The sequence below is a fragment of the Daucus carota genome, chromosome 6 (assembly GCF_001625215.2).
Source record: "Daucus carota subsp. sativus chromosome 6, DH1 v3.0, whole genome shotgun sequence".
NCBI lineage: Eukaryota > Viridiplantae > Streptophyta > Magnoliopsida > Apiales > Apiaceae > Daucus > Daucus carota.
Genome location: NC_030386.2, coordinates 32,819,134 through 32,845,424, shown reverse-complemented (window position 1 = coordinate 32,845,424; position 26,291 = coordinate 32,819,134). Strand labels below are relative to the sequence as shown.

At 36.1% G+C, this 26,291-nt stretch overlaps 4 protein-coding genes across 6 annotated transcripts; 3 read left to right on the top strand and 1 right to left on the bottom strand.

Moving 5' to 3' along the window:
* Positions 1 to 2,887: 2,887 nt before the first annotated feature.
* LOC135147343 (uncharacterized) lies at positions 2,888 to 4,938 on the top strand. Its single transcript, XM_064080490.1, has 6 exons — positions 2,888 to 3,025; positions 3,154 to 3,286; positions 3,383 to 3,694; positions 3,813 to 3,935; positions 4,094 to 4,597; positions 4,689 to 4,938. Exons 1-6 carry the CDS (start codon positions 2,946 to 2,948, stop codon positions 4,869 to 4,871), a joined length of 1,335 nt encoding a protein of 444 aa, XP_063936560.1. The 5' UTR covers positions 2,888 to 2,945; the 3' UTR covers positions 4,872 to 4,938.
* Positions 4,939 to 6,347: 1,409 nt separating this feature from the next.
* LOC108225538 (protein SMAX1-LIKE 3) lies at positions 6,348 to 9,903 on the bottom strand. Its single transcript, XM_017400427.2, has 3 exons — positions 8,304 to 9,903; positions 7,598 to 7,814; positions 6,348 to 7,474 (listed from the first exon to the last, which is right to left on the bottom strand). Exons 1-3 carry the CDS (start codon positions 9,503 to 9,505, stop codon positions 6,416 to 6,418), a joined length of 2,478 nt encoding a protein of 825 aa, XP_017255916.1. The 5' UTR covers positions 9,506 to 9,903; the 3' UTR covers positions 6,348 to 6,415.
* Positions 9,904 to 15,194: 5,291 nt separating this feature from the next.
* Positions 15,195 to 18,998, top strand: LOC135147114 (protein SEEDLING LETHAL 1, chloroplastic). Of its 3 annotated transcripts, none has more exons than XM_064079747.1 (2): positions 15,195 to 16,274; positions 18,260 to 18,998. In XM_064079747.1, the coding sequence occupies exons 1-2, from the start codon at positions 15,327 to 15,329 to the stop codon at positions 18,269 to 18,271; spliced, it is 960 nt and encodes a 319-aa protein (XP_063935817.1). In that variant the 5' UTR covers positions 15,195 to 15,326; the 3' UTR covers positions 18,272 to 18,998. The 3 variants fall into 3 exon arrangements, with proteins under 3 accessions (XP_063935817.1, XP_063935815.1, XP_063935816.1); XM_064079745.1 differs by lacking the exon at positions 18,260 to 18,998 and adding an exon at positions 17,114 to 17,334; XM_064079746.1 differs by lacking the exon at positions 18,260 to 18,998 and adding an exon at positions 16,831 to 17,079.
* Positions 18,999 to 20,206: 1,208 nt separating this feature from the next.
* On the top strand, positions 20,207 to 25,928 carry LOC108192850 (transcription factor E2FA). Its single transcript, XM_017359353.2, has 14 exons — positions 20,207 to 20,650; positions 21,217 to 21,406; positions 21,555 to 21,608; positions 21,687 to 21,772; positions 21,846 to 21,934; positions 22,043 to 22,097; positions 22,417 to 22,469; positions 22,556 to 22,606; positions 22,698 to 22,746; positions 22,875 to 22,940; positions 23,025 to 23,101; positions 23,198 to 23,426; positions 24,984 to 25,050; positions 25,152 to 25,928. Exons 1-14 carry the CDS (start codon positions 20,429 to 20,431, stop codon positions 25,280 to 25,282), a joined length of 1,419 nt encoding a protein of 472 aa, XP_017214842.1. The 5' UTR covers positions 20,207 to 20,428; the 3' UTR covers positions 25,283 to 25,928.
* The last annotated feature ends 363 nt before the right edge of the window (positions 25,929 to 26,291 follow it).

Sequence of the window (26,291 nt, the reverse complement as noted above, 5' to 3'; positions counted from 1 at the left end):
TGTTTAATTTTGTGTAATGATTTATAATGGTGTAATGATATACAATGGTGTAAATTTGTTGTTGGTATTTTGTGATGTTTGGTTGTTGAGAATGCTTGGTTTTGATTGTTTGGTTTAATTTTGTTGTTGGTTTGATTGTTTGATTGGAAACTGCAGATTCTGCTGCAATTTTTTTAAAATTTCACCAGCAAAACCGACCGAATGGTCACAAAACCGACCACTTTTTACCATATTGATGCCAGAAAACCGACCACATTCGACTATAACCGACCGTTCTCATCACATAAAACCCAGAAAACCGACCGTCTTCAACAGAATTCGGTCGGTTATGAGACGGTCGGTTATGTGAATCAGGGTGACCTACTGCCACAAACCCGACCGGCTCATAACCGACCACTTATAACCGACCGTGGCAGGATTTGACCTCGGTCGGTTTTGCGTAAAACTCAGTCAAAGTTTTCATATTTAATTTGTCATAATATATATATATTATAATAACTATAATGTCCCAGAAAACCGACCGTACTCAAGTAAAACCGACCGAGCTTGTCCAGAAAACCGACCGTCTGTACCTATAACCGACCGGACTCATGTAAAACCGACCGTTTTCCCCTTTGACTTCGGTCGGTTTTAAGTAAAAGTCAGTCAATGTCTATATATTATTTATTATTTATATATATATATAATTATAATATAAACAAATATATATATTATATAAATATATATATATATATATATTATTTTACATGTAATATTTATATAAAATATATTCTGAATATAAATATATATATAGTCACTTCAGTCTTCATCATCTCTGCATGACTGATACACGTATGGTTACAAGTGAAGTGTCCGGAGAGAAAGGTGTGAAACATAACTCTTGTTTCCTCCTTTCCTCACGGTGACAAGTAAACATTGTTCCTCCCATCCTCTTTGACAGTATTCAAAGCAGATCGTACGCTGACTCAATACTATTCAATACAACGTGTTTATATATTATTGGCTCATTTTTAATATATATTATTTTAACTTTTGTTTCCTATTTACTTCACGTGCCTAGAAATTAAGATTATTCCGATCTATGTCGTGTTCCTAACTGATATATGTCATAAGCAGTGTTGTAATTAAAAATCGCCGATTTAACCGAGTAATCCCCGATTAATCCACTGCAATATCGAACATTGATTGCATTTTTGAAATACGCATATATATTTCTTAATCGAAGTACATATGATAAATATTAAAATTAAAATATTATATTACTTTAAATATGAATAATTATAGAGTTTATGAATATAATAAATATATTAGTTGCTAATATATAGTAATATTACTTTTGATTTAAAATTAAAATATTATTAAATAATACTAGCTATTAATATATAATAGCATCCTAATATTTTTAATATTAAAATATTAAAAGTTATGGTTTTTATTTAATTAAATAAAACCCTAAATTTAGGGTTTAATAATAAAACCCTAAAACCCTAAATTTAGGGTTTCTTAAAACCGACCGATTTGTGCTAAAACCGACCGCTTACTTTTTTGCGCCCAATTTTTCGCGAAAAATTAAAAGACGCGCCTCAGTTAAACGACGGCGTTTAGGAAGATTCAATGACATAACCGACCGCACAGTCGGTCGGTTTTATGCCCTGTATAAATAAAAAAAGACAGCCGTTACTTATATTATTGCCTTATATCTCTTTAACCTCTCATCTCCTCTCAACTGCCTCTCTCAACTCTCAGCCCTCTCAATCTCTCTCGCTCAATCTCTCTCAATCTCTCTCGCTCTCAACTTCCTCTCTCTCTATCAATCTCAATCTCTCTCAATCTCTCTGCAAATGGCTCTCTCTACTTCAACTGCTGCTGCTCTTCTTCAATTGTTGATTTTGGTTCTCGATTTGTGCTGCCCATTTGTGCTCGGTTCTCAAAGGAGGGCTCGTTATGCTAGGAAGAAGAAAGCCCCTTCTCGTTTCAGTTTTGCTTCGGATGAACCCAAAGGGGTATGCTCGATTCTATTTCGCTTTTTAAAATTTTCAATTTTTAGTTTGTATATGTTGGTTGTATGTGTGAATCTGTATATATATGTGTGTATATGTATAAGTTTGTGTTAATTTCTGTTAATGTGTATGTATTTGTGTATGTGAGTATGTGTTAATTAGCATATACGTGTATGAGAAATTTTGCATGCAATTTGTTCGTCGGTTATGTGTAATTTGTTGGTCGGTTATATGTGGGGTGAATTTTTTCTTAATTTTTCAAGTTTCGCTTCGGATGAACCAAAGGGGTATTTGTATGTGTTTGTATAGTTTGTGTAATTTGTATAATGTGTGTGTTTGTATAATTTTTGTAATTTCTTTTTGTATAATTTGTATAGTTTGTATAATTTTTGGCCTCCAATTTGTATAATGTGTGTTTGTATTTGTATGTGCTTGTATAGTTTGTGTAATTTGTATAATGTGTGTGTTGGTATAATTTTTGTAATTTGTCTTAGTATAATTTGTATAGTTTGTATAATTTTTGGCCTCTAATTTGTATAATGTGTGTTTGTATGTGCTTGTATAGTTTGTGTAATTTGTATAATGTGTGTGTTTGTATAATTTGTGTAATTTGTTTTTGTATAATTTGTATATTTTGTAACTTAATTTTAATGAATTGTATTGTAGGGGCTCTTTGGTTGGGTGATGATAGTCGTCATGATTTCAATGACGATATATATCATGGCAAGAAAACGGAAAGCAACGGACAAGGACACCGACAAAGGCAAGGGAAAGAGTGTCGGTAGTAGTACAAACAAAAAGAAGGCGAAGGGAAAAGGCAAGGGAAAAGGAAAGGGAAAGACGGGGTTGCGTGACGAGCCAACGGATTCGGAGACCGAATCGGAGCATAACACGAGGGAGGCGGAGGCGGAGGCGGAGGAGGAACCGGCGAGAAGAGTTGTGAGGATGCCACGGTCACATTCATGCGGCATTTTTGGAGCTAAGATACCAACAAGACCTCGACGGATCAATATCTCCGATGGACAGTAAGTATATTGTTTTATATGTTGTGTTTTGTAGTGATTTGTAATGGTTTTTAGTGTTAAATATATGTAGTGTGCGTTAGTTATTAATAATTTGTTCACGAGTTAATATTTATAATGTTCTTATATAGTATTGAAGATAATGAGGCAAAAAAGACTTTGCTTGCGATTATTCGGGCAAGATGGCCTTTGGGTAAGTACACGTTTAGTGACATAGACGCGGCTTACCCAAAGTGGCTCGGTCTAAGGGTTGAGGAGTTTCTCGTAAGTACATTTTTGTTTACATGTCCTGTTATTGATTTTGTTGGTAATTGGTTTGATTATTCAATTTTAATCCTTGTACTTGTTGATATTATGTAGAAATATTATAGGCAATTGAAAGGTCAAAGCCGTTCACAAGCCAAAGCTATCATTGAAGATCACATAAAGGTCACAATCAAAAGGACCATGAATGAATTGAAGAGGAGGATCGAGAGGAAGTCAAGGGAGGAAGGGGTTTCGAAGTTGGCTTTGAAACCGGAATATTGGAATATCATTTTTTGGAAAGATCTTCTCAAGTATTGGGACACGGATGAAGGCCACTTGCATAGGTCGGAAGTTGGAGCTGCTAATCGGCAACGCGTGGAAAGGTTGCATAGCGCGGGTGCTCGCTCCTTCAACCGTGTGCGCGAGGTAGTACTATTTTTAATATGCAAACACACACACACATTTTGTTATTACCTTATAATTATATAATATATAATATGATAATGCAAATGCTAATATAAGTTATTTTGTGGTATAATTCAAGAACATGAAAAAGAAATTGTCTAAAAGTCCGACAAAGCTTGAGGTGTGGGATGAATGCCACACTAGGATCACCTCCACTCCCGAGAGCCGGATATATACTACCCCCGCCGCTATGCGCATTGCGGTAATCTTCTAATTTTAGCATTTTAATTAATTGTGATAACCATGAATACGTCAATATGTTTATATGTTTAATTAATGCTTATATCTTCTAATTTTAGCACTTTAATTAATTGTTTATATCATAACCATGAATGCTAATCAATTGTGATAAATGTGTAGGAACGATATGCCTCCATTCTTGATCGTATGCCGGTGGAGGTTACTCAAACGGGGGAGCGGGATGAGCCTTGGGATTGGTGGATGGAAGCAATGGAGGTTCCCCAAGGCGAGAGGCCAAAAAAGAACTATGTTGTGGGGTTCCCCAAAGCTCGAGCTAGTGATTTGATCCCAACACTAGCCACGCGCTATAGGGATTCCACCCGTGGCGGCGCCGGCTCATCCTCATCCGCTCCAACACAAAATCCGGTGGTTCCCGATTCCATCTTCCTCCCGATTGTCCGCAATGTGCTCAATGAAACCCGTGCCAATCCTCTGCAATTTGCTCGTCGCCTATCGGATGAGGAGATAACAACCTTTGCACGCACAGCCCTCGAGGCGTCCGATCCAGCCGCTGACCCGGCTCGGAGGGCGGAATGGAATAACCTTCTTGGCGGCGAGGTTGTGCATATTGTAGGGACATTGCTCGAGGATGTCCTCCAAAAAATGGATGCTCGTGCTAAAATGGTAATACACTTATGACTTAATGCTTTGTTTTTTGTTTTTGGTTGATATGTAAAAATGAATGGATTTCTAATTGTTTGACATGTTTTTGTAGGCAACTGCGCAAGAGGGAGAGAAAGATTACACGGATGTGGACGAGGACACGGATGGAAACACGGATGATGAGGGTGAAGGCGAAGCCGGCGGTGAAGGTGGTGGGGAAGGCGGTGGTGAAGGCGGTGGTGAAGATGGTGGCGAAGGCGATGGTGAATCATCCGATGTTTCTTTGACCGATTAGTGTAATTTATAATTTAATTTTAATGGATGGTATATATTAAGACAATGGTTGGATTTGGATTGTGGTGAATGTTTGTGTTTTGAATTGTTTGAATGTTTGGATTTGTAATTAGAATGTTTGAATTTGTAATTATAATGTTTGGATTTGGTTTATTTAGAATGGTTTCGTTTAATTTTGTTGTTGGTATTTCGTTTAATTTTGTTTATTTAGAATGGTTTCGTTTAATTTTGTTGTTTGGATTGTGGCTGGTATGGTTTTGGTATGGTTCTGGTTTGGATTGTGGTTGGAATGGATTGGAAACTGCAGATTCTGCTGCAATCTTTTTAAAAATGCACCCAGCAAAACCGACCGAATGGTACCAAAACCGACCGTTTTTTACCATATTGATGCCAGAAAACCGACCGCATTCAACTATAACCGACCGTGCTCATTACATAAAACCCAGAAAACCGACCGTCTTCATAAGAAGTCGGTCGGTTATGCGACGGTCGGTTATGTGAATCAGGATGGGCTACTGCCACAAACCCGACCGACTCATAACCGACCGCACATAACCGACCGTGGCAGAAGGTTGACTACGGTCGGTTTTGCGTCAAAGTCAACTCAGATAAAAAACACATAACCGACCACTCATATCGGTCGGTTTTACTAGTCGCTTCTGACGTGGCGTGACACATGTTGCCACGTGGTGACAGGTGGCATCAAGTGGGGCCACTTTTCTGGGAACAAAAAGGCACATAACCGACCACTTTCTTGGTCGGTTTTAAGGGTTAAACCCGACCAATTCACGTAACCGACCAGGGTTTAACCGACCAGCCATATCGGTCGGTTTTAGGCTTATAACCGACCGATATTCTTCATAACCGACCGATTTTGTCGGTCGGTTATGTCCTGTTTTCCCGTAGTGTGTGACTGAAAACCAAATCAATTCACAATATAAATTTTTTTGTAATATACCCATGATCGATTTTTATCGATTATAAAAAGTTCTGTTACCTGAATAAAAATAGATGCTTTACTTAAACAAGAGTTCTTTACACATATTCTCTGAGATTGTAAAACATAGATAAAACTAATGTCACTCATATGCTCACGATGAAAAAATTACAATTAAATCATTCAACTAGTATATCCTAATATATATATTAGGATATGTGTGTGTGTATATATTCTAATAAAGGTTAATAATTTTTAAATATTAAAAATTAATTATCATATAATTAAAAAAAAATGATTTAGCTTCCCCCAATTTTAAGATGTATGCGCGTACTTTTCATCCTAAATTTAAATGAAAGTACGCTCAATTTATTACCGTTGATCAGCTCTTGTGCATCAAGATATATTTTGTAAGGTTAGGTTACTTTGCGAAAAGCGAATGCATCTACTTTTACGAATGTCCGCCATAATTTCATTGATAAAGAAAAACTCTTTGAAATTTACAAATCAAAGTAGGAGATCATTATAAGCAAGATTAGCTTAAGATTATAATACAGATATTTTTTAGTTATGACTTATATATTTTTTTACAACTCCACAAGAGAGACTTATATCATTTTAAAGATGATGTATCTGTCTACAGATTCCACAAGATCACCTACATCATCTATTAACATATCTGCAGAATCATCACCTTCAAATGACACATTTAAATCCAAAGATGTGCAAGGACTGGTCTCCTCTGATTTCGAAACTGATTTTTCTTCTTCTGTTCGACCAGATTTTTGTTTAGTAGAAGGAGAGCAGGCTCTTGACCTAGAACTGAAGCTTTCACAGCTTAAAATTATAATAGAATCTCCAAGACTAACATCCTCGCCATCTGCATTTCTTATTTTTCCGCTTTGGATGGCCCTTTTTATACCCATTTGTGACCGATGGTCTGCTTGCTCAACATCTTCAATAAAGAAAACTCTATGAGGATTAACGGACATTGCTTCCGTCAATCTCTCAAAGAGACTACAGCTTTGTTCATCTCTTAACCTTTTGTTTCTAAAATCTTCAATCGAGTCAGCTCGTGTAGAAGAGAAATTACTGAGAGAAATAGATTTAAAATTGGAATGGGAGGGGCCAAACACAAGCTTAGCCAGTTCCCTTGCAAACTTCTCTTTAGCATCTTTATCCATGCCTTGGATGAACAGCCAAGTCTCTTCCTTAGGGGCTGCTTTAGTAAAACATCTCCCTTTCTCTTTTCTTCTCAACATTCCGGACCTGCATTGTAATATTGTGCCTGCTATTTCAGCAATTACATCTTTTTGCAAAGGGACTTTTTCCTCCAAGGCTCTGCATAGAGTCTTTAAATTCTCCGCATTAAATTCCTTGAACTTTGATATGTATTCCATTTCCATGTTGTCACTGGAAGAATTAGAATTCAGAGCGGAACTAGGATTGGACAACCTGCCATTTTCAGGGATGTACATTCTCGTATTTCTGGAGCAGGGGTGAAAATTAGGGTTTTGCTGGTCACTGTAAAAAAAAGATGCCGATGAAGAAGGAGATATTATTGACGAGGAATAGGCTGTTGTTTTCTCATATGACTGAGATTGTGTATGTGATGACCTACAAAAGGAGTTCCATTTCTTGCATAAATCTTTGATCCAGACATTTTCCTGTAAGATATTAACATGTATATATAGTTATTAAGCTAGGTTTTCAAATGTGAATCCAAATTTAGACGAAGAATATATATACATATTTAATGTAGAAGTTGCAAGACATGTAAATTTGATTACCTGATCATCACTACCGTTATTTCTGAGCCATGAAGGGAGAGTGGAGCTTGTGGATTCGCCTTGAGAAGAAGTGTTTCTGGAGCTTTGAGCTTCGGTCTCAAAATTGGCTGAGCAATCAGCACAACAAGTAAGCTGCGGCTCCTCACTATCTTCAATCAGCACCAAACTAGATCTATTACCATCATTCTTGCTTCCTCTTTCTTTATCTTTCACGTAGCTGTACGTTAATACATAAATAAGAAAAGTTGATGAGAGTAAGATTCGTTTTGGTAAACATTATCCATGAAGCTACTAATCCAAGTACTTAATTTATTTAAATAGCTCTCTACAAAAGCTAGCTAGACTAGAGTTCAAGTTAAAGTACTTTAAGGAATATTTGAACTTGTATCACTTTAAATCTCTAGTGCTTCAGTTTAGAGCCCCTAGAAAGTGGCTTCGAAGATTTCAAATAAAGGAATATCAGAGTCCAGGTGTACCAAATATATCTGGGGCTTCGAAAATCACACAGAAAAACAGCAGAATGAATTGAATAGCACAGAAGAAAGAAGCAAGTATGCAGGACTGAAATAAACACAACTAAAATTTAAGATGTAAATAAAACAAAATTAGACCTTCAAGCCCTAATTAATTCTGTTCGTGATAATGTTCCAATGAATACGTATCCGAGTTAAAATTAAACTATATAACCATCATATATATAATTTACCTGTCTGTGATGAGACTCAAGCCCAAACCGGCAGCAGGAACTGTAAGGGGGCAGAGGCCCCAGACACCTTCAAGTGAAGGGTGTCCAGATTTACATTTCATGTATGTCTGGAAAGATCCAATCCCCATTAGCCAAAACTTTCCACTCTCTCCTAACCCATGAGCCAATCTTCCAAGTTCAATAATCATGTGCTCAACCGAACAATAATAGTTCCGCCCACCAAAATCACTTGCTCGATAATCAGTAATCCATTGAAGGTCTCCCAAGTACAAAACAACCCCTTTATCAACAAAGGTTTTCATGCACCTAATCAAGTCTTCAAGCTTCTGCTCTACCTCTCCTCTGGAAATTCTTTTGAATGAAGAAAGTGGGAGACTTATGAACTTAACTTCCTTCAGAGCATCAGGAACGTCCCCTTGGTTGACCTTGTCCATGACTCCTTTAACGACCCCTTCTACGGTTGCTACTTCTTCACCAATAATTACAAGGCTTTTCGTCCTCTTGTTCATCATCTTCTCTATCACACCCGTCACATCTTCGTTCCTTGCTTGATCGTTAACCCTAATTTGTTTACATAGGTTTTCTTGACCTAGCATAGGTGAAGAACTGGATGACAAGACTAAAAGGCTATTGTTCTCCTTAGAGGGCGTAGACTTGTTAGTACTTGAAGTAGGAGATCGAGAGCATAGGCCCAAAGAAACATTCTCTTCTAATTTGGTCTTCACTAGGGTACTTGAAAATCCAGCTTCTCTCATGACTCTACTTACACTAGGATCATCTAAAATGGAGACTATAAGCTGTTGAATCTCAATCTTAACAGCGAGAAGGGGCTGCTGCTGGTTCTCAATCGAGCCACGCCTCTGATGGGCCTGAGCTCGCTTGAAAGCCGCGATAAGAGCGTTAGAGATAGAAGGGTGCTGTGGAGCCCCTAAGAGGCCAGTGGATGAAGAGGTAGGAAGGCGGTTGAGGGCGACGTTGAAACAAAGCTCAAGAGCTTTGCACTGGAGAGGTTGGGAGTGAGATTGAGAGTCGATGCAAGCGGTTCGGAGAAGTCCGGTGGGAGAATACAGCATAATGCTTGCTACATGAAGCGGGGTTACTTGAGCATGGCCGCGCCGTCTTGCAAGTTGCACAGCTTGCTTTATTACACTTGCTGCCTCCACTGATAGAGCTTGTTGGACAGTGAAGCCTCCTGCCCTCATGTCTCTACTATAATGATCTATTTTCAACTATATGTATTTTTTACACAGCAAGAAGCTAATTAATTAGAAATTATAGAGATGAAATCAACTCGAACAGAACTTATAGGAATCATAAACGAGGAGTCGATTTATGAGTGTTTATTTATACAAGATGGAGCTGATCAGAATATTAATTGGGTGTGTAGGATTATCAACAATATCGGTCATGGTGTGTAAGTAGTTTGTGGATTGTAAGTAAATAGAAGCAAAGCAAAGAGATTTTGAGGTGATCAAAGATTTGAGTTTGAGTGGTTTGATCGAAAGAGAAAGGTGATAGGGATTGAATATATGGGAAAGGGAAAGGGTAAATTGTGCCTTGCTTGTAACGAAGGTTGGTTTTAGGGGTCCAAAGTGGATTTTGTGTTGTGCAAAGTGGAATGCATGTGGTGTGACAACAAGGACCCATTCAATGTAGCAGTACCGGAGCCAACTCACCAGGTTTTGCTCAGTGGAAATAATGGGTCGCTAGCAGCTCCTCTTTCATGCAAAAAACAAGATTTTTTTATTACACTCACTTCATATTATTATAATATATCGGCCTTCTAGTCTCTCAAAATGGTACATATCTTGTAATGATCTCCTTTCTGATAACCCTAAAGCTGAGTTACTAGTAATATATGGATTCTTTTATATGTACAGGTAATAAAACCTGATGATGAAAAAACTATGCACAACCGGAACAAGTTAAATCTAAACATGATTACTTTGACTCAAACTCTCCCAGTTAAACCCTGCAGATTTACCGTCTAAACTTTAACTAATTACAAGCTATAATAATCCTGACTTCTATAAATCTCAACACATGCAAGTTCAAAAAATAACGGTACATATTTTTCTACTTTGAACCGTGGTACATATTGTCTTAGTTTTAACTCAAAGATTCTATAATTCATGGATAACTTAAAGTTGTCACTACGCTCTGATATATATAGTTAATGACGACAATGTAGATTATATATGGGGTAGGCTCCAAAAGGAAAAGAGACAGTGTGTTGCACAAAAGAAGAGGACCTGAAAAGGGAAGTAAGGTGGACTGTCTGTCTCAATTAATGGGAAACCGAGCGAGCGTACCACATCTCCCACACTTAGCTCTTAAACCATAGGAGTATTAAGTATATGTATGTGTATGTAAAGCAAGAGAAACGCAGAGGTTGTATATCTTTTTGCATGGGGATTAAGAAACCCCAAAATATTCTTACATTATTCCTTGTTCTCTCTTTATCTCTCAATTATTATATACAGTTGAAGCTAGCTTTTCTTGTTCATTCAAATTCCACAAACAGGGAACTTAACTGAGAAACAGATTCCCAGAATGCTGGTGTGCCCACTGGCCCTAGATTAATTCATGTTTCCTTTAGAACTGTTTTTTGATTTTTCAATGTTTAATGCTACAATAGAGCCATTCAAGATGTAAAGTGCAAAGGCAGACATCAAAACGTCTCACTGAAGGCAAAGGGAAAAGTTTGTGTAGATCGGCCAATACTAGATTTGCTCTAGTAATATTAATTAGTGGGCGACACTGCAGACTGTGTTTGTACAAGTATACAATATACTCCCTCCGTTTTTTAATATTTGACGTTTTGATTTTTGGCACACATGTTTAGGTGAGTTGACCGAATAGTAAAAATTATTATTTTTGATTATTTTTTTTGTGAATTAAAATTTTGATTATATATTTTTATTCAGAAAAAAAAAATTTTAAAAATAATAATTTTAACTCCTCGGTCAAAGCACCTAAAGATATGTGCTCAAAGTCAAAGCTTCAAATATTAAAAAACAGAGGTAGTAATTAAGTTGGTCTCTGCAAACAGTTTGCAAGAATAGTTTTCTTTTACAGTAGTACTATTGCTAATGTACACAATAAATTAGCCCAACTACAAATGATATGGATCATAGTTGTACTAGGAATCAAACTAAATGATATATGGATCATAGTCATTAATAAATTTACTTGTAAGACAGTAACTACAGATGTCGATTAAGTTCATCACTTAACAAGCTAGGTAAACAGTAGATAACTCAAGATAAGTGATGAACTCGTTCTAAATTATTCAAGGGATAGGAAATGGAATTCACTGTGACGAAACACACTTGAAATCCATAGTTCTAGAGAAGAAATTGGGTGGCTGCCCGTAAAATGCTTGTAATAATCAAATCAATCGAGAGAATTCATAATCAAATCACTCGATATTCAAAACTATATAGACGAAAGAGCCTCCTAAGTCGTAACCTCTTATTGCCACATTCTCCGTCAATAACTTCGACTCAGACGACTTCAAATTAAAGAGTTGAAAGTAGCTATCCCAACTCTATCATTGCCCCGAATCTTCTGCAAACAAACCTAAAGAATGATACAACTCGAACAGATTGACCAGTCATTTATGCACTTGTTCTGCTCTATTATTAGAGTAACATCAATCAGAGCTTTATCTGTATCAACAATCTACCTTACATACCTAGATAGCTAGTTCAGAATCAGCACGAATTTAGACTTGACAAATATTCACCGCAACTGATTAATTAGCGATGCATGCAGCTGCCAACACAATCGATGGTTTCTGTGATGAATTAGAAATGCAAAAGGAGTAACGTGATTAGTATTTCCAATATTCTTCAGTGTTTATTTGATTATTATTCTCCAGAAAATAGACCATGGGGTGAATTCAAGTGCACTTGCGTATTTTAATTAGTAGCTCAAGTGGGTCTGTAGGGGTGGATTTGCTTTTTGTGCGCATTTTTTTTATAACCAGTCTAAATCCTCAGGACTACTGGTAGCTTTAAAAGAAGAGCTGCACTAGCTTTAAGCAATATCTGTGATTGTTTTAAAAATTAAATTATTGAACCAAGAAATATTCTCTACGCAACAAACGAGAGATACTCATTTCATTCTTCAATCATCTCTTGGCTGTACTAGGTCTCTGTAGCCCGTATCCTCCCATCATCTTCTTTTCTTATTAACAAAAACTAATTAACTGCTCGTGTTTAATCAATTCCAATGCAATAGAGATGGGCCGTAAACGGACAGAGACACTCCATCAGCCGTAAATAAATTTCACTCAGAGCATTAACCTCAGTCAATAATATTGATAATTCAGTTGTTACTTCATTTTCTCATTTTGCCTGCTATTTCACTTTTTGACACAGTATTTCAAGATATTAAAATTATCACATCAAAACATAATAGTTTTTTGTAAATTTTTATATTAAATAAAAATTTAGACTCTCAACTTTAATTTGATATAAGAAATTAATTTTTATATATAACAATTACCTTTTTACGCTTTAATATACATGTCAAAAATGAAAGATCAGCTAAAATGAAAACTAACTATTCTTGATAAAAATCTCTCGCACTTTGTTTACATGATATCGAACATTTGAACGTTTACATGATGATATTTGAATGTGATAAAAAAGAAATGAGACGGATGCGTAAACGTGTTTAATTTTATGAAAAAAATTAAGACGACAATATTGTATATATACGCAGACTCAGATCCTGAAAGACCATTCGGAATGTTCTTGTGAGTCGAGGAAAGATGATGAGAGTAGCAAGTGACATGACTAGACAAGCAATGAGGTGACATGGGCATGAGATAAATGTAAGTAAAATGATAACGATTCTAACACACCCTGTGAGTCTGTGACCTATCAATCCTTAATTTGCAAACCGTACAAGCTGAATAGTACAAACGATCACAAACAGTATATCAAATTCTACTACTCCTATTTGCATATATATATGACACAGGAGGTCTATCCATTATAAGATAACGTACTCCTCGTAGTCGCAGTCAAAAAAGCGACTCCAGTGGTCTAAAAGGAACTACACAGACAAAGTGTTTGAATGTAATTTTATTGTGTGTGCAATTTATACAAATCACTGCACAGTGGAGGAGGCTCTTCGCCATGAAAAATGTGTTAAATTTTAGAAGCCGCCTGTATATAATTGTTTTTAGTTTTTCGTTGCTTAATTGCAGTTACATGAGTGCTCATGAAAGTAATATAGTTTATATTATATACATGGACATGGTAGAGGATGGTGAACTCACTTAATCAAGAGAGTGGTTAATTAAGAGTGAAATTTAGAAGGATCCACTTAAAAAGTGCTGCTATTTCTGCATCTGTTGGTGCTTAATGAGCATCCTTGATCTTTAGATAGCCCCATGGAAGAAAGGCAATACCTAACATTTCAGACACTACAGACACAAAAGGAGAAAAGCTCTATCTCTATTATATAGAGTATAATAGCACCGCTGCTCGACAGGCCACATAATTTAAATGCTTAACGAGAAAGAAATGTGTTAAAAGTTGCCCTAATTTTAACATGGCAGTCTTTTTTTACAAATCTAATTTAATTACGTAGCTCACACTCAACTTCAGAAAGATTTCCATTGTCTTACCCTTTTTTTTAAAATTATATCTGATATTCAGCTTATACGCGCATCTATTTCTACTCGTATAATATTTACCATATTAGAGTATCTCCAACCATTAAAAACCTTTAACTAAAAGGTGAGTTGACATACTAAAAATAAAAAAAAAATTAGCCAACAGCTCGAAAAACTCGTACTCCAACTATACCCGGCTGCTGTCTATAATTTTAGCCGATCTCCTATGGATGACTAAATTTGTCGAACCTCTATAGGTGTGTAAGAAATCTGGAGGAAGATTGCACATCATTTATTGCCATATTGAGCTGATATATTCTATTTTAACAATCTAAAATATTAATAACATACTATTTTTAAATTATAGCCAACCAATATATAGCCAATATCATTGAAGCAAAATGTCTTACAAATTCAACAAATTTTACATAATATCTTGCAGGTTCCATTTAACCAACGATTATAGCCAATGTCGTTGGAGATGCTCTTATCATCCATTTTGATTAAATTTGATCTCACGGCAACTCTTAATTATTCTGTTCTTGTATTTTAGGTTGGAATATAAGTTAATTTTATTAATAATTAATCAGTATAAACTATATACTAGTGTTGATTTATTATTTTAAAATAGCAAATTTAATGTAACTTATAAATGAGAGATTATTAATTGATGCAAATTTCTGCTGTTGGATGTTTATGGTGCAAACAAGGGCGTGTTCCAAAACCTCAGTTTGGGCTTAGATCGTAGAAATAAGATCCGTGCAATAACATCATTTTGACTACAATTGGGCTCCGAAGTTAAGGTGTCTGACGACATGAAGAACATAATGATCCCTCATCGAAGACAATGTTCACTGGGCTGCCTTCGTTTAGTGTGGACCTTGCCCATCGTATTTGGTGGCATCCGTCCAGGATCGGCTATGCATTTAATTTAAAAGTTAAATATGTGAGCATGATCGATAGCTCGGGCAAGGTTTTATCTTCTCTTATTATTCGACTCTCGGGAATTGTTATTTTTAGAATTTATACTAAATTATAAATATATGTCGACTTAAAAATTTAATTCAACACATTCATTAAAAATATTTTAGATATTCATTAGTTATTTAAAATCTACTTAAATTTAAAAACACATATTATTGTGGCAATAAAAACACATATTATTATATAATGAAATTAAATATAAATATATAGAAACAAATATTATAAGTGACTTGTATTAACATGCATAGAATTATAGATGCATTGACACTTGACACACATAAAATAAAGTGGGAAGATTTCCAGATAGAACGTTGCTCCGCTGCAACCCAATCTCTAAACCCACCTTATCTTTCCACTCCCCTCCTCAGTCTCCCAAAGCCATGTAACACACACTCCCAACCCAAACCATGCTCGAAACACCCCACCGTCACCACTTCTCCACCACAAACACCCTCCCCAAACCCCCCATCTCTCACCCCCGAAGAAAACTCCTCTCTTTCCCATCCCTCTCCTCCAAAAACACCTCCCTCGTTTCCCTCCCTCCCAAACCCCACAAATCCCAACTCCCCCCTCCCCCCAATCCCCCCAATTCCATTCCCCCCTCCCCTCCCAATGCCGACTTCCAACAAAAACTCATTTATTTCGATTCCATCGGAATCGATTTCCTCTCCTTCCTCTCCTCCCACCCGCCCATTCTCTCCACTCCCATTCCCTCCATCAAATCAACCATCTCTCTTCTCTACTCGATTGGCCTCACTCCTCCTGACCTTCGACGCGCCGCCTCCATGTGCCCCGAAATTCTCTCTGCCCCCACTTCAAGCCTAGTCCCTGTTTTCACTTTTTTACTAAGGGAAGCTCATGTGCAAGGCCGTGATCTTCGCCATGTCATTCATCGAAGACCGCGGTTACTGATTTGTAGCGTGGAGTTGCAGTTAAGGCCTACATTGTATTTCCTTCAGAGCACGGTGGGGATATGTAAAGTTAATAAGTTGACTCATTTGTTGTCTTGCTCGGTGGAGTCCAAGCTTATACCGAGAATTGAGTATTTCCAGCAGCTCGGGTTTTCGAATAAGGATACCATTGCTATGTTTCGGAGATTTCCCTCGTTGTTTTGTTACAGTATTAAGGAGAATTTGGAGCCGAAATTTAACTATTTTGTGATTGAAATGGGGAGGAATTTGAAGGAATTGAAGGAGTTTCCACATTATTTTTCGTTTAGTTTGGAGAATAGGATTAAGCCAAGGCACAAGAAATGTGTGGAGAAAAGGGTGTGTTTGTCGCTTCCTGTAATGTTGAAGTCTAGTGAGGAGCGGTTTCGGGATAGGTTGGAGGTGTTTTATAGTTCTTCTATGCCGGTGAGAACTTCTCCCTTGTCATATACTACGAATTATGATACTTGATGTAATATATAGATTGTTTATTTGGAAATATATCTTTGTCATGATTGTTGTACCATGTGCATTATTGGTTCTGCATTCTGAAATTTAGTGTCGTGGTTCTAATCATGTTGAAATTTTAGATGTTTAGTTATGAAACATGGCCCTGCTTCATCTTAATGCAAAAATAGATTGGAAGAACGGACAATGTTGTAGAAATGAGAAGTCCCTTCAAGTGCAGATGTTATACGGTTGAAGTATTATATTTTGTAGATTTACAGCAAGTCCTTGGGCAATATGAAAACTAGGAAATGCAAAAATCTACTTAGGCAAACATATGAAATTACAATATCAAACAAGTGTATAGTATATTATACGATATATTTACCACAGCGATTTTTTGTTACCGTCAAATTTGGTTATATGAAAATGTTATTTACCAATAGCAATAGCAAACCGTGTAATGTTGACGGAAACATTAATATGATTGGTTTGAATTGGTAATAAACTATTTTTATGCAATAATTGTTTCTAGGAAGAAATATTCTAAAAGGAACAAGATTGTACAGACAACAGAGTGGACAAGGACTCTGCTTAGGTGGGATCAAATGAAATAATGAGGGTAATAACACCTGGTAGTTTCTCCAAGTTAATGACAAACTTTTCGATATTACACTCTGAGGTGTCCTGCTCCAGTAATTAGTTCATTTTAAGATTGGTTTATTGAAGCTTTTTTAAACCAGCATCTGCATGTTTATGAATCCCACATATACTGAGTTTACTTGATTATGGAATATTAATTTATTCTTGTTGAAAAGGATCATTGGCTACAGATTGAAGCGACAAGGGTCGAACAATAAAGGTGACTACTGTCTACATAAACCCGTTATGAAGTTCTAAAATAGAGAGTTTTGGATTATCTTTGAACTTTTTTGTCAATTATGAATAATCTTCAGTAATCATTTTAGGATATCTTTTCTAAGCTTTTTTTTGTATTTAATTTATCAATTTAGAGGATAAAACTTCTATTTGAAGATTATTGATTGTTGTCAATTCTGGAAAGAGGGCCAAACTGTTTAAGGTCTGGTGACACTAACATATTGATCAAATGTTGGTCTATTTTCTTAGTTAAAAGCAGTCGTGCTTCTTGAAATTTCAAATTATCAATTATGAGATGTGAGAATTGATCATTTATTATCAGCAGGCTTACCAACCATCAGCCCTCTAAATTTTTTGAAAAACAAAGCCCAAGCTGTATTTCGGGTTTTTATCCTTGTTTATCTCATCTTACATTTGGATATTGCTCAACATCTTATTCTCTAAAGCCACAATGCACTTGATACAATCCATCAGTGCTGTTCATTGCTAATAAATTTGACAATATTCAGCTGCATACCAAGGCATCGTAGTTAGCTGGTTGTAATTCATTATCAAGTAAACTTTAAGGTGATTGCAGTTCGTATATGTAGACACAAGCACAACACTTGTCCAACACCCCTGAGTTCGCCAAAGATGATTATGTAGTGTACAAATTTATTTAGAGTCCAAAAACATTTTAGCTGTGATCTGCCCTATTTAATCATATCACTGGACATTAAGATGAATCCAATGTACTCGCTACTGTTACTTACTAACCATGTGTTTCTTAGGAATACACCAACTGAAAGGCAATGCTCAATCTGATTATAGAAAATTTGATGTTACAGTTCAAGAGTCCTATATTATTATTTTTGAAGCTTAGAGTATTTACAAAATCATGAAGTGAATCATAAGTAGCAATATATAACATCCAGTTAAGTATTAGATTAGCTTGAAAATTTTGGTTGTATTTTATATATCCTTTGGGAGATACTCTAATTTGCATTTGGTTATAAGTGAGTGAGCTTAAAAAAATGTTATATCTTGATACAGTGCTACTAAATACCCATGTTCTTTTAAGAAATAAAATTTGATTTTTTCAATAGTTTTCTGTATGATAATGCTTGGGAGGGAGATCCAAGTCTAGGCGCCCTATGCAAGTCTGCATTGGCAAGAAAGCCCATATCTGTCCTATTCCTGTTCGGAAGGATCTCTTGTGGAGGTGCATCCAGTTATATTCATCACATAGTGTCCATCTGGTCTGCCTAGCTTAGGTGATTAATTAGCCTCTCTCTGACTCTGTCATAGGTGCCGAATGGATGCTCTTTAAGTCTTGCAAAGAAATTCTCTTTTTATGCTAATAACTTCATAGGGCTTGTGTTTTTTGTCTGCCAAGGTTTTCTGTATGTTATAATTTGGGCACATTTATGTCTTTGCAAGTTCCGTACCAAGTCAGGCCTATGGTAAATCCGTATATGTCACTGGTACTGTGCAGTTGGAGTATGGAATGATTAATTAGGTTTCAATGTTAAACATACATACATTGCGAGTAGTTTTGTCCCTGAAATTTCTGGCAGGGGTGGGACTGCGATCTGCACAGGAATTTGAGGATTCTGTGTTTGGGATGCACAGGATTTACCAGTCTGGTTCAACTTTATATATCAGTTTTCAGCTTGGTGTAAATTGGATATATACCCGAACCACAACTTCATATTATAAAATTCTTCCAAATAGGCAAGCATAGATTGATGAGTTGATGGGTAATTTCATATCTTAGTTTTCTTTCTGGAATGATTTTCCCAGCTCATGTCAAAAATATTAAAAAACTAAGCATGCTTTCGGGGAATCTGGTTTATGGGATTTTTGTTGTTAGACCAGAAACTGTTAACCTTTATCGATTGTTTTCATTGTCTTCAATAAAAAGCATTTCAATCACTTGATCCTTCTGTAAACAAAATTGACTAATCCCAACAATCTTGTAAAGATGGGCTTTACTATTTGCAACCGAAATATAAAAATTATATGTTTAATTATATTTGTAGATATTATATGTGAACATACGACTTAACACTTTAAATCATGATGATTTTGTAGTTGATCAACGGATTGCAGTTATAGTTATGAAGTTGGAAGTATCATACAAAATTCTCAAGCAAAATATATATGTCTGTGTATGATACTGGTCAACTAATAATATGCTTTGTAATAATTTTATGATGTCAATGGTACATAAGATCTTGATCGAAGTCATATGAATATGTGCAAAATGCAATAATAAATTGTAGATATTCTAAATTTAAAATTCACACAAATAAAATGAAGATCAACGGATAAATTTAGTATACCAGTGAAAAATAAATTTTTATTAATGAATAAAATAAAATACAAATTAACCAGATGTTATAATGATTGATTAAAGAATAAGATCAACGTATATATTAGATAACAACAGTTAGTCATACTTCTAGTATGATAGTCTTGCACATCATAAGTGATTTGAGCAGAGATAACAGTATTTATTATCTTGAAACTTCTAGTCAAATGAGATTATTTTGATATTATAATTATTATACAATATATATATATACTTATATAGATATTCTGTAAATCATGCAAAACAATTTTATAACCCATTTTTCCCGGAAAAAGTTATTTATAAAAGTAGAAAGTATTAAAAGTTTTATGATAAATTGATCTAATTATATATATATATTGATTTTTAAGATTAAGATCTTAATTCTTTTATTTTGTCGTTTACCAAACCCTTCTCGAGCTCAATCATCTTAAAATTAACATCATTTTAACCTGCTTTAATTCAATATTAACAAATATTTACAAAATTTCATCAGTTTATAAATAATCAACGCATCTATTATGATCGAATTTGCTAAATGGTCCGGCTCATTGTTTGAGTCCTAAAATCTTGATAAAACATCGGGAACAAAGAGGGAAGAGAGTTGCATTTGCGGAAGTACGGGTGACTAAAACATAAAGCTAGAAAGCAAAGGGTGGTAGATAGAAATTGTAAATTATATGTTTACGTGCTGCCAGCTTCCCTCCACATCAATCCGAACAAAAAATTCCCTCGCTTCTCTCGTTTCGTTCTCTCTCGCTCTATCTCTCTCCTCCCCACTTTCCCATTCTAAACCCTCTCGCACTTTCTCTCTCTAAAACCCCTAAATCTTTCTCCCCACCATCCCTCGCCCGGAATCACCATCTTAATCTCACAACAATTTAATTAACTTACAAGCGCCTTTTTTTGTTTAATTAATCTAATGTCTCGACCTCAACCTTCTAACGGCCAGGCGCCGCCGCCGTCGCCGTCGGCTCGTCCGCCGGTGAGCAACGGTGGAAATGGGATCCCGCCGCCGATAAAGCGGCACCTACAGTTCGCTGCGATGAAGCCGCCGTTCGTGCCGTCGGATGATTATTACCGGTTCGGAGAGTCTAGAGGAGTCGCGGATCATGAAGCTGATGTTATCATCGTTAAATCTACTGTGAGATTATATATATTCACACACCCCCTATCTATATGTTGTTTATAGCTCATGACTCGTGAGTGATGATTGTTTATTAATTGCTGGTTTGCTTAATACTCATTTTGGATTGTAATTAGCTCTCGATGAATTTACTGATGCGGCTCGTTTATGTTGTATGTGGAGTTTCTTAATTTATCGGTTTTAATTGATGTAGATTGTATATATAATTGCCTGGAAGTACTTCACGATTTGCTTGCATCGATTTATTGTTTTTAACAGAAAGGCGCTACGAAATTTCCATTTACGTAACTGATGCTTGATTTAATGTATTATGTATATGTTCACTGTTAGATTTGAATTGTTAATTGGAGTCTCATAATTGGATTGTGCGGTATAATTATTCCTATTGTTGCGGCTCATAGAATTTCGTTACTAAACATTGTGCAAAAGATTTTGAGGTCTGGACCAATTCAGTCCATTTCAGTTTCTTAGAATGCTGGAATTATAAGCGTGTAGTTGTTCTCTTAAATGTTTCATTGCACACGTGTTGTTCTAACTTTAGCGCTTGATGAATTGTTTTTCAGCCCTCAAAGCGGAAGCCTGGAAATTATAATGAAGTTGAGTCTAGCAGGTTGAGTATGAGTCCTGCGTACACCAATACAGTTAAAAGCCCCAACCAGACACCTGTATCTGGGAAAGGAGGAAGGGTCTATGGCCGGTCTAATGCCACAAAGAGCCTGGCATCTGTGCCTCAGACCCCTATGTCAAATGCTGGTGAGACATTTCGTCTGATTCCCTTTAAACTTTATTCTTGGCCAATATTGTCTTCATGATCATCCACCAAAATAGCCCTTGTAATTCATAAAAAATTTAAGTTATATAATTTCTTAAAACATTTAAGATATTGTAATTCTCAATGCAGGTTCTCCTTCTCCTCTTACTCCTGCTGGAAGCTGCCGTTATGATAGTTCCTTGGGTAAAACTAATTTCTTGACCTAAGTGTTAATTATGTAGTTTAATGGCAACCTTACTTGACTAAGCTCAATTTGTTCAGGCCTTTTGACCAAAAAGTTCATCAATCTGATAAAGCAAGCAGAAGATGGTACTCTTGATCTTAATAATGCTGCTGAGACCTTAGAGGTAATTCTTTGCTGATAATTAATATAAAATTTCATGTATATATGCTAGACTTAACTAAAGCTTTAAAATACAGGTCCAGAAGAGGCGTATATATGACATCACTAATGTCCTTGAAGGAATTGGTCTTATTGAAAAGAAGCTCAAGAACAGAATCCACTGGAAGTAAGTTTTTACTACTTCGATATGTAGTTATGCGCGCGCGCGCGCACACACACATCTACCATTTCGGATATAATTAAGTTATGAGAGCTTATTTGTAATCTTTTATAGAGGAATTGATGCTTCAAGACCGGGTGAAATGGAAGATGATAGTAATGTTTTGCAGGTATAACAATACACACACACACACGCAAATATATAGATATAGTTATGTCTTTCTTCATGTGCAAAAATACGAATCAGGTCCCCGGTCAATTACTATTTTGTGTGAAAATGTGTAAAAGGTCTTAAGTCTCACTTTAGTTACAATCTTGTATTTTCTTTCAATAATGCTTCTTTTATCTATAAGATTCTAAAAGCGCAATTTGGTATCATATATGACGGCTAACGATCGATATCTGATCGACAGAATGTGTATTAAATTATATGATATTTGAGATGAATTTTGACAGTTATTGAACTCCACTTACGTATTCTGTTTCCAGGCAGAAGTTGAAAAACTTTCTCTGGAAGAAAAAAGACTTGATGATCGCATAAGGTTTAATGGTTTCTCCTTGATAAAACAGTCACTTATACCTGAATTGGTAGGTTTTGTGTAGATGCTGACATTAATTGCTGTGACAGGGAAATGCAGGAAAGGTTGAGAGACTTGAGTGAGGATGAAGCGAATCAAAAGTATTTTCCTCTTCTTAGACAAATTTATGCTGATAAATTTTTGCAATGCTTCTATCCATTTGTTAATTTATTCATATCTCAATTCCTTTAGGTGGCTTTTTGTGACCGAAGAGGATATTAAGGGTCTAGAATGCTTTACGGCAAGTCTTTTAGCTAAATGTTTTTTTTAGACGCTTATCATTAGTAGTTTCATCTCAGTTCCGACTGTATCTCTTAGTACTGTATCTTATTCCTCATGCTGACAAATACGGGTTCTGTATGTCTGCAGAATAAAACCCTGATAGCAATTAAAGCTCCACATGGAACCACACTTGAGGTTCCAGATCCAGATGAAGTATGTATGGAGCAATGTGTGTATCATATCAAAACTTTGCGTGTCCCTGATGCATAAGTATTTTTTTTTCTTTCTCTATGCCAGGTTGTTGATTATCCTCAGAGGAGATACAGAATAATCTTAAGGAGCACAATGGGTCCAATTGATGTGTATCTTGTTAGGTATCATTTTTGATTGTGTGTTTTTGTAATTCGAATAATGTTCTCTCTTTTTTATTTCTTTCTCTAACATGCTTTCTAATATAACTTTATGCTTAGCCAATTTGAGGAGAAGTTTGACGAGATGAATAGTGTGCAACCTTCCATGAGCCTCCCACTTGCTTCAAGTACCGGGTCTAATGACAATCCAGCAGCAGAGACCGCAATCGTGGGACATGGGCTAGAGAATGGAACAATGACACAAGATGGCCATGGAGTGAACTCTGATCTGTACACTTCGGAGGATATTTCTGGTGGAATTATGAAGATTCTACCTTCGGAACTCGATGTAAGTGTTCTGATCTGTTTGGGTAATAATCAAAAGAGATGAACAGGATCTATGCATGCTCAAAAACTTCTTCATGTCTACACATAAGATGTACAAGTATAAATATGAAAATTAGAGATAGGAATGAAACATAAATGTACAAATCCATGCTTTTGTCTTCTTTAACTACCAACAGAATAATGCTATAGACATACAAATATATTTTTATGAATACATAAAGGGATAGGATTCAAGGTAGTGTCAGGGAGAAACCATTTACTCCCTCCGTCCCACCAGGTTCTTTACAGTTACCTCTTTTGGACGTCCCATCCATTTCTTTACATTACAAAACTTTCCCAAAATAGTTAATGGGTCCCACCACTTTATCACTTTTCCTTCCTTTTCACACTACTTTTACTCCACTATCTCTCTTTTATATATTAAAAATCGATGGGTCCCACCACTTCACCCACTTTTCTTCCTCTTTTTCACTACTTTATACATATTTCTTAACCTCCGTGCCCAAACCCAATGTAAACAATTGGGTGGGACGGAGGGAGTACATCTTACTGCAATGCACTTAATAATCAATAATTTTATTTACTTGTACGTGATCTTATCCCCATGTGTATCCTGTTTATGCTGAATTCGGAGCAAATTAGTCTCACCTGGAATGGTGTAACTGGAGAGTTGTCTATGCCGGCTAATCTGAAATAGCAATGTGAAAATAACCATATATTTTGTAAATTGTACAAGGCTGGTGTAATATTATGGTATTTAAGTGGCTTGATGTGGGCGATGGTTGGATTCTTTATTTCAGCTCAAATACCTGAGTCAAACACTTTGCACTTTGACATAGTATGAACATGACACTTCATTTTGGAAAAAAACCATCCAGAAGTTCTGCGAACCTGACACTTAAAGATGTATCTAGGCACTTAAACCGAAGTTTGGGTAACATAGAACGTAAATGAATTGGGTTCCTCTAGTTCACATACAGACCCTTAAGCAACAAATGTATTTGCCTTGAACTTACATAAGCTGGTTAATTTAAGGCTAGGGACATAGAATTGGTGGATGAAATGGAGAGTCACTAAAGGCATTTGTCATCAATTACAAGCAGTAGGACTTAAATGGTTATCTTACAGCTCTGTGATTGTCAGCTATGTACTGTAGCAATTGGCTGCTTCTACATTCTGTTTCACTGATATTTATACAGGCACGCACACAGGAACTAATGATGTTCAAGCATACAGCTCTACCTTTAGTTTCAATGAGGAACAATAAACTTTAAAGAAAGAAAAAGATGGGTATAATACAGGCATACAGCTATGAACCTTTTTGTCCAAGTCATCGGAAATCATGGACTGAAAAACTGCACTTACAGTTTTGTGGAAATTGTATCTTTGTAATTGCTTATATAGGAATATATGTTTATAAGAACTATTATTAATAGCTTAAAGATTTCTGCTTTGCTTAGATCTTACCAGCTGATCTCTTTATTCCCTGGTCAGTCCTTTTTCTTCTTATTGTTGTGTCTGAACACAGCATTATTCCATTTGTGTGGTGTGATTGCAGAATGATGCGGATTACTGGCTCCTAACAGATCCAAGTATCAGCATGACAGACATGTGGAAGACTGACGGTATTCTTTTTTCCTTTTTTAATCTCTTTATCTCCCCTTTCCTAATTTTTATCATGCCCACTTATTCATGTGAAATTGGTCTGCTCTTTTCACTTGAGCAGCTGGTGTCGAATGGGATGGGGCGAGTCTACTTAATGAGGAGTTTGAACTGCCTTGTATTAGCCCTCGACCGCAGACTCCACCATCTGGTGTTGCTGATGTATCAACTGCTGCAAATGGCACACAAAGGTGACTCCAGATCAATTGATGAGCTAATGTAGGATCAAGTATGGCTTCTCATGGATTTTCACATCTTAATGTGGTCCAAAGTCTTAGGCTGGGAGTGGTGGTATCCACTTCTGATTCATTTTCTATTCAAGAGTCACCTGTGATAGCCACTATCATATTACTAAATTACCCCTGGACTTTGGGTTTACAAGATTTCATACTGTTGGACTGGGCATAGAAATGGCAGTGCAAAGAGATAAAAGCTTTAATGTACAATTGGGAAAATGCATTCTGAGGCATGTGTTTTGATGATGAATAAAGTCGCTCATGCAACTGTTTATCAATGAATTGATTCAGGCTGAGCTTGATATGTGAGCAGCTTGAGCAATAGATAAAGAGTATGTTTCCCATTTAGAACATCTCTCGTGCATACCTTAGTTGAAATCTGAAATGCATGTTATGTTGTATTTGCGTGAAGTTGGTTTATCAAATTGTGATATATATACTTGACATTTGACAACTTGACTTGAGCACTGGAAAAAATATCTAGTGTTCTTTAGTCAGTGGTCATGGTATACAGATTGCTATGCCCTGTATTTTCTTCTTTGCTTGCCTTCAGCAAAAGCAGGGCTTGCCCTGTTACTAATAAATAGATAACATATAGTTGTCCATGATTTGCAATTTTTTTTTTTGTAGGCAATTATTTTCAATTTTTGCTCTCCCGTTCCTGCCAATTTCTGGGATGCCCTACCAATCTCTATAACTTGATTCAATTTTAGAAATAAGTGGTCGATCCTTCCACTCAAATTCTTTTCTGATGAAAAATTGAAAAGTCTGTCCTCATTTTAATTATTCTGTTCCCATTCCATTTCCTGTTTTTTTTAATTCATTGGTCTTTGCATTCGTTCTGTTCCGGTTAAAACAGTCATCTGAGTGTTCTCCGTGTTAAAGTAATTATATATTATAGTTTTGAATTTGTATAAATATTGATATGTAGTGAATGGATAAGCTAAACAGATATCAGTCTTTTGTGG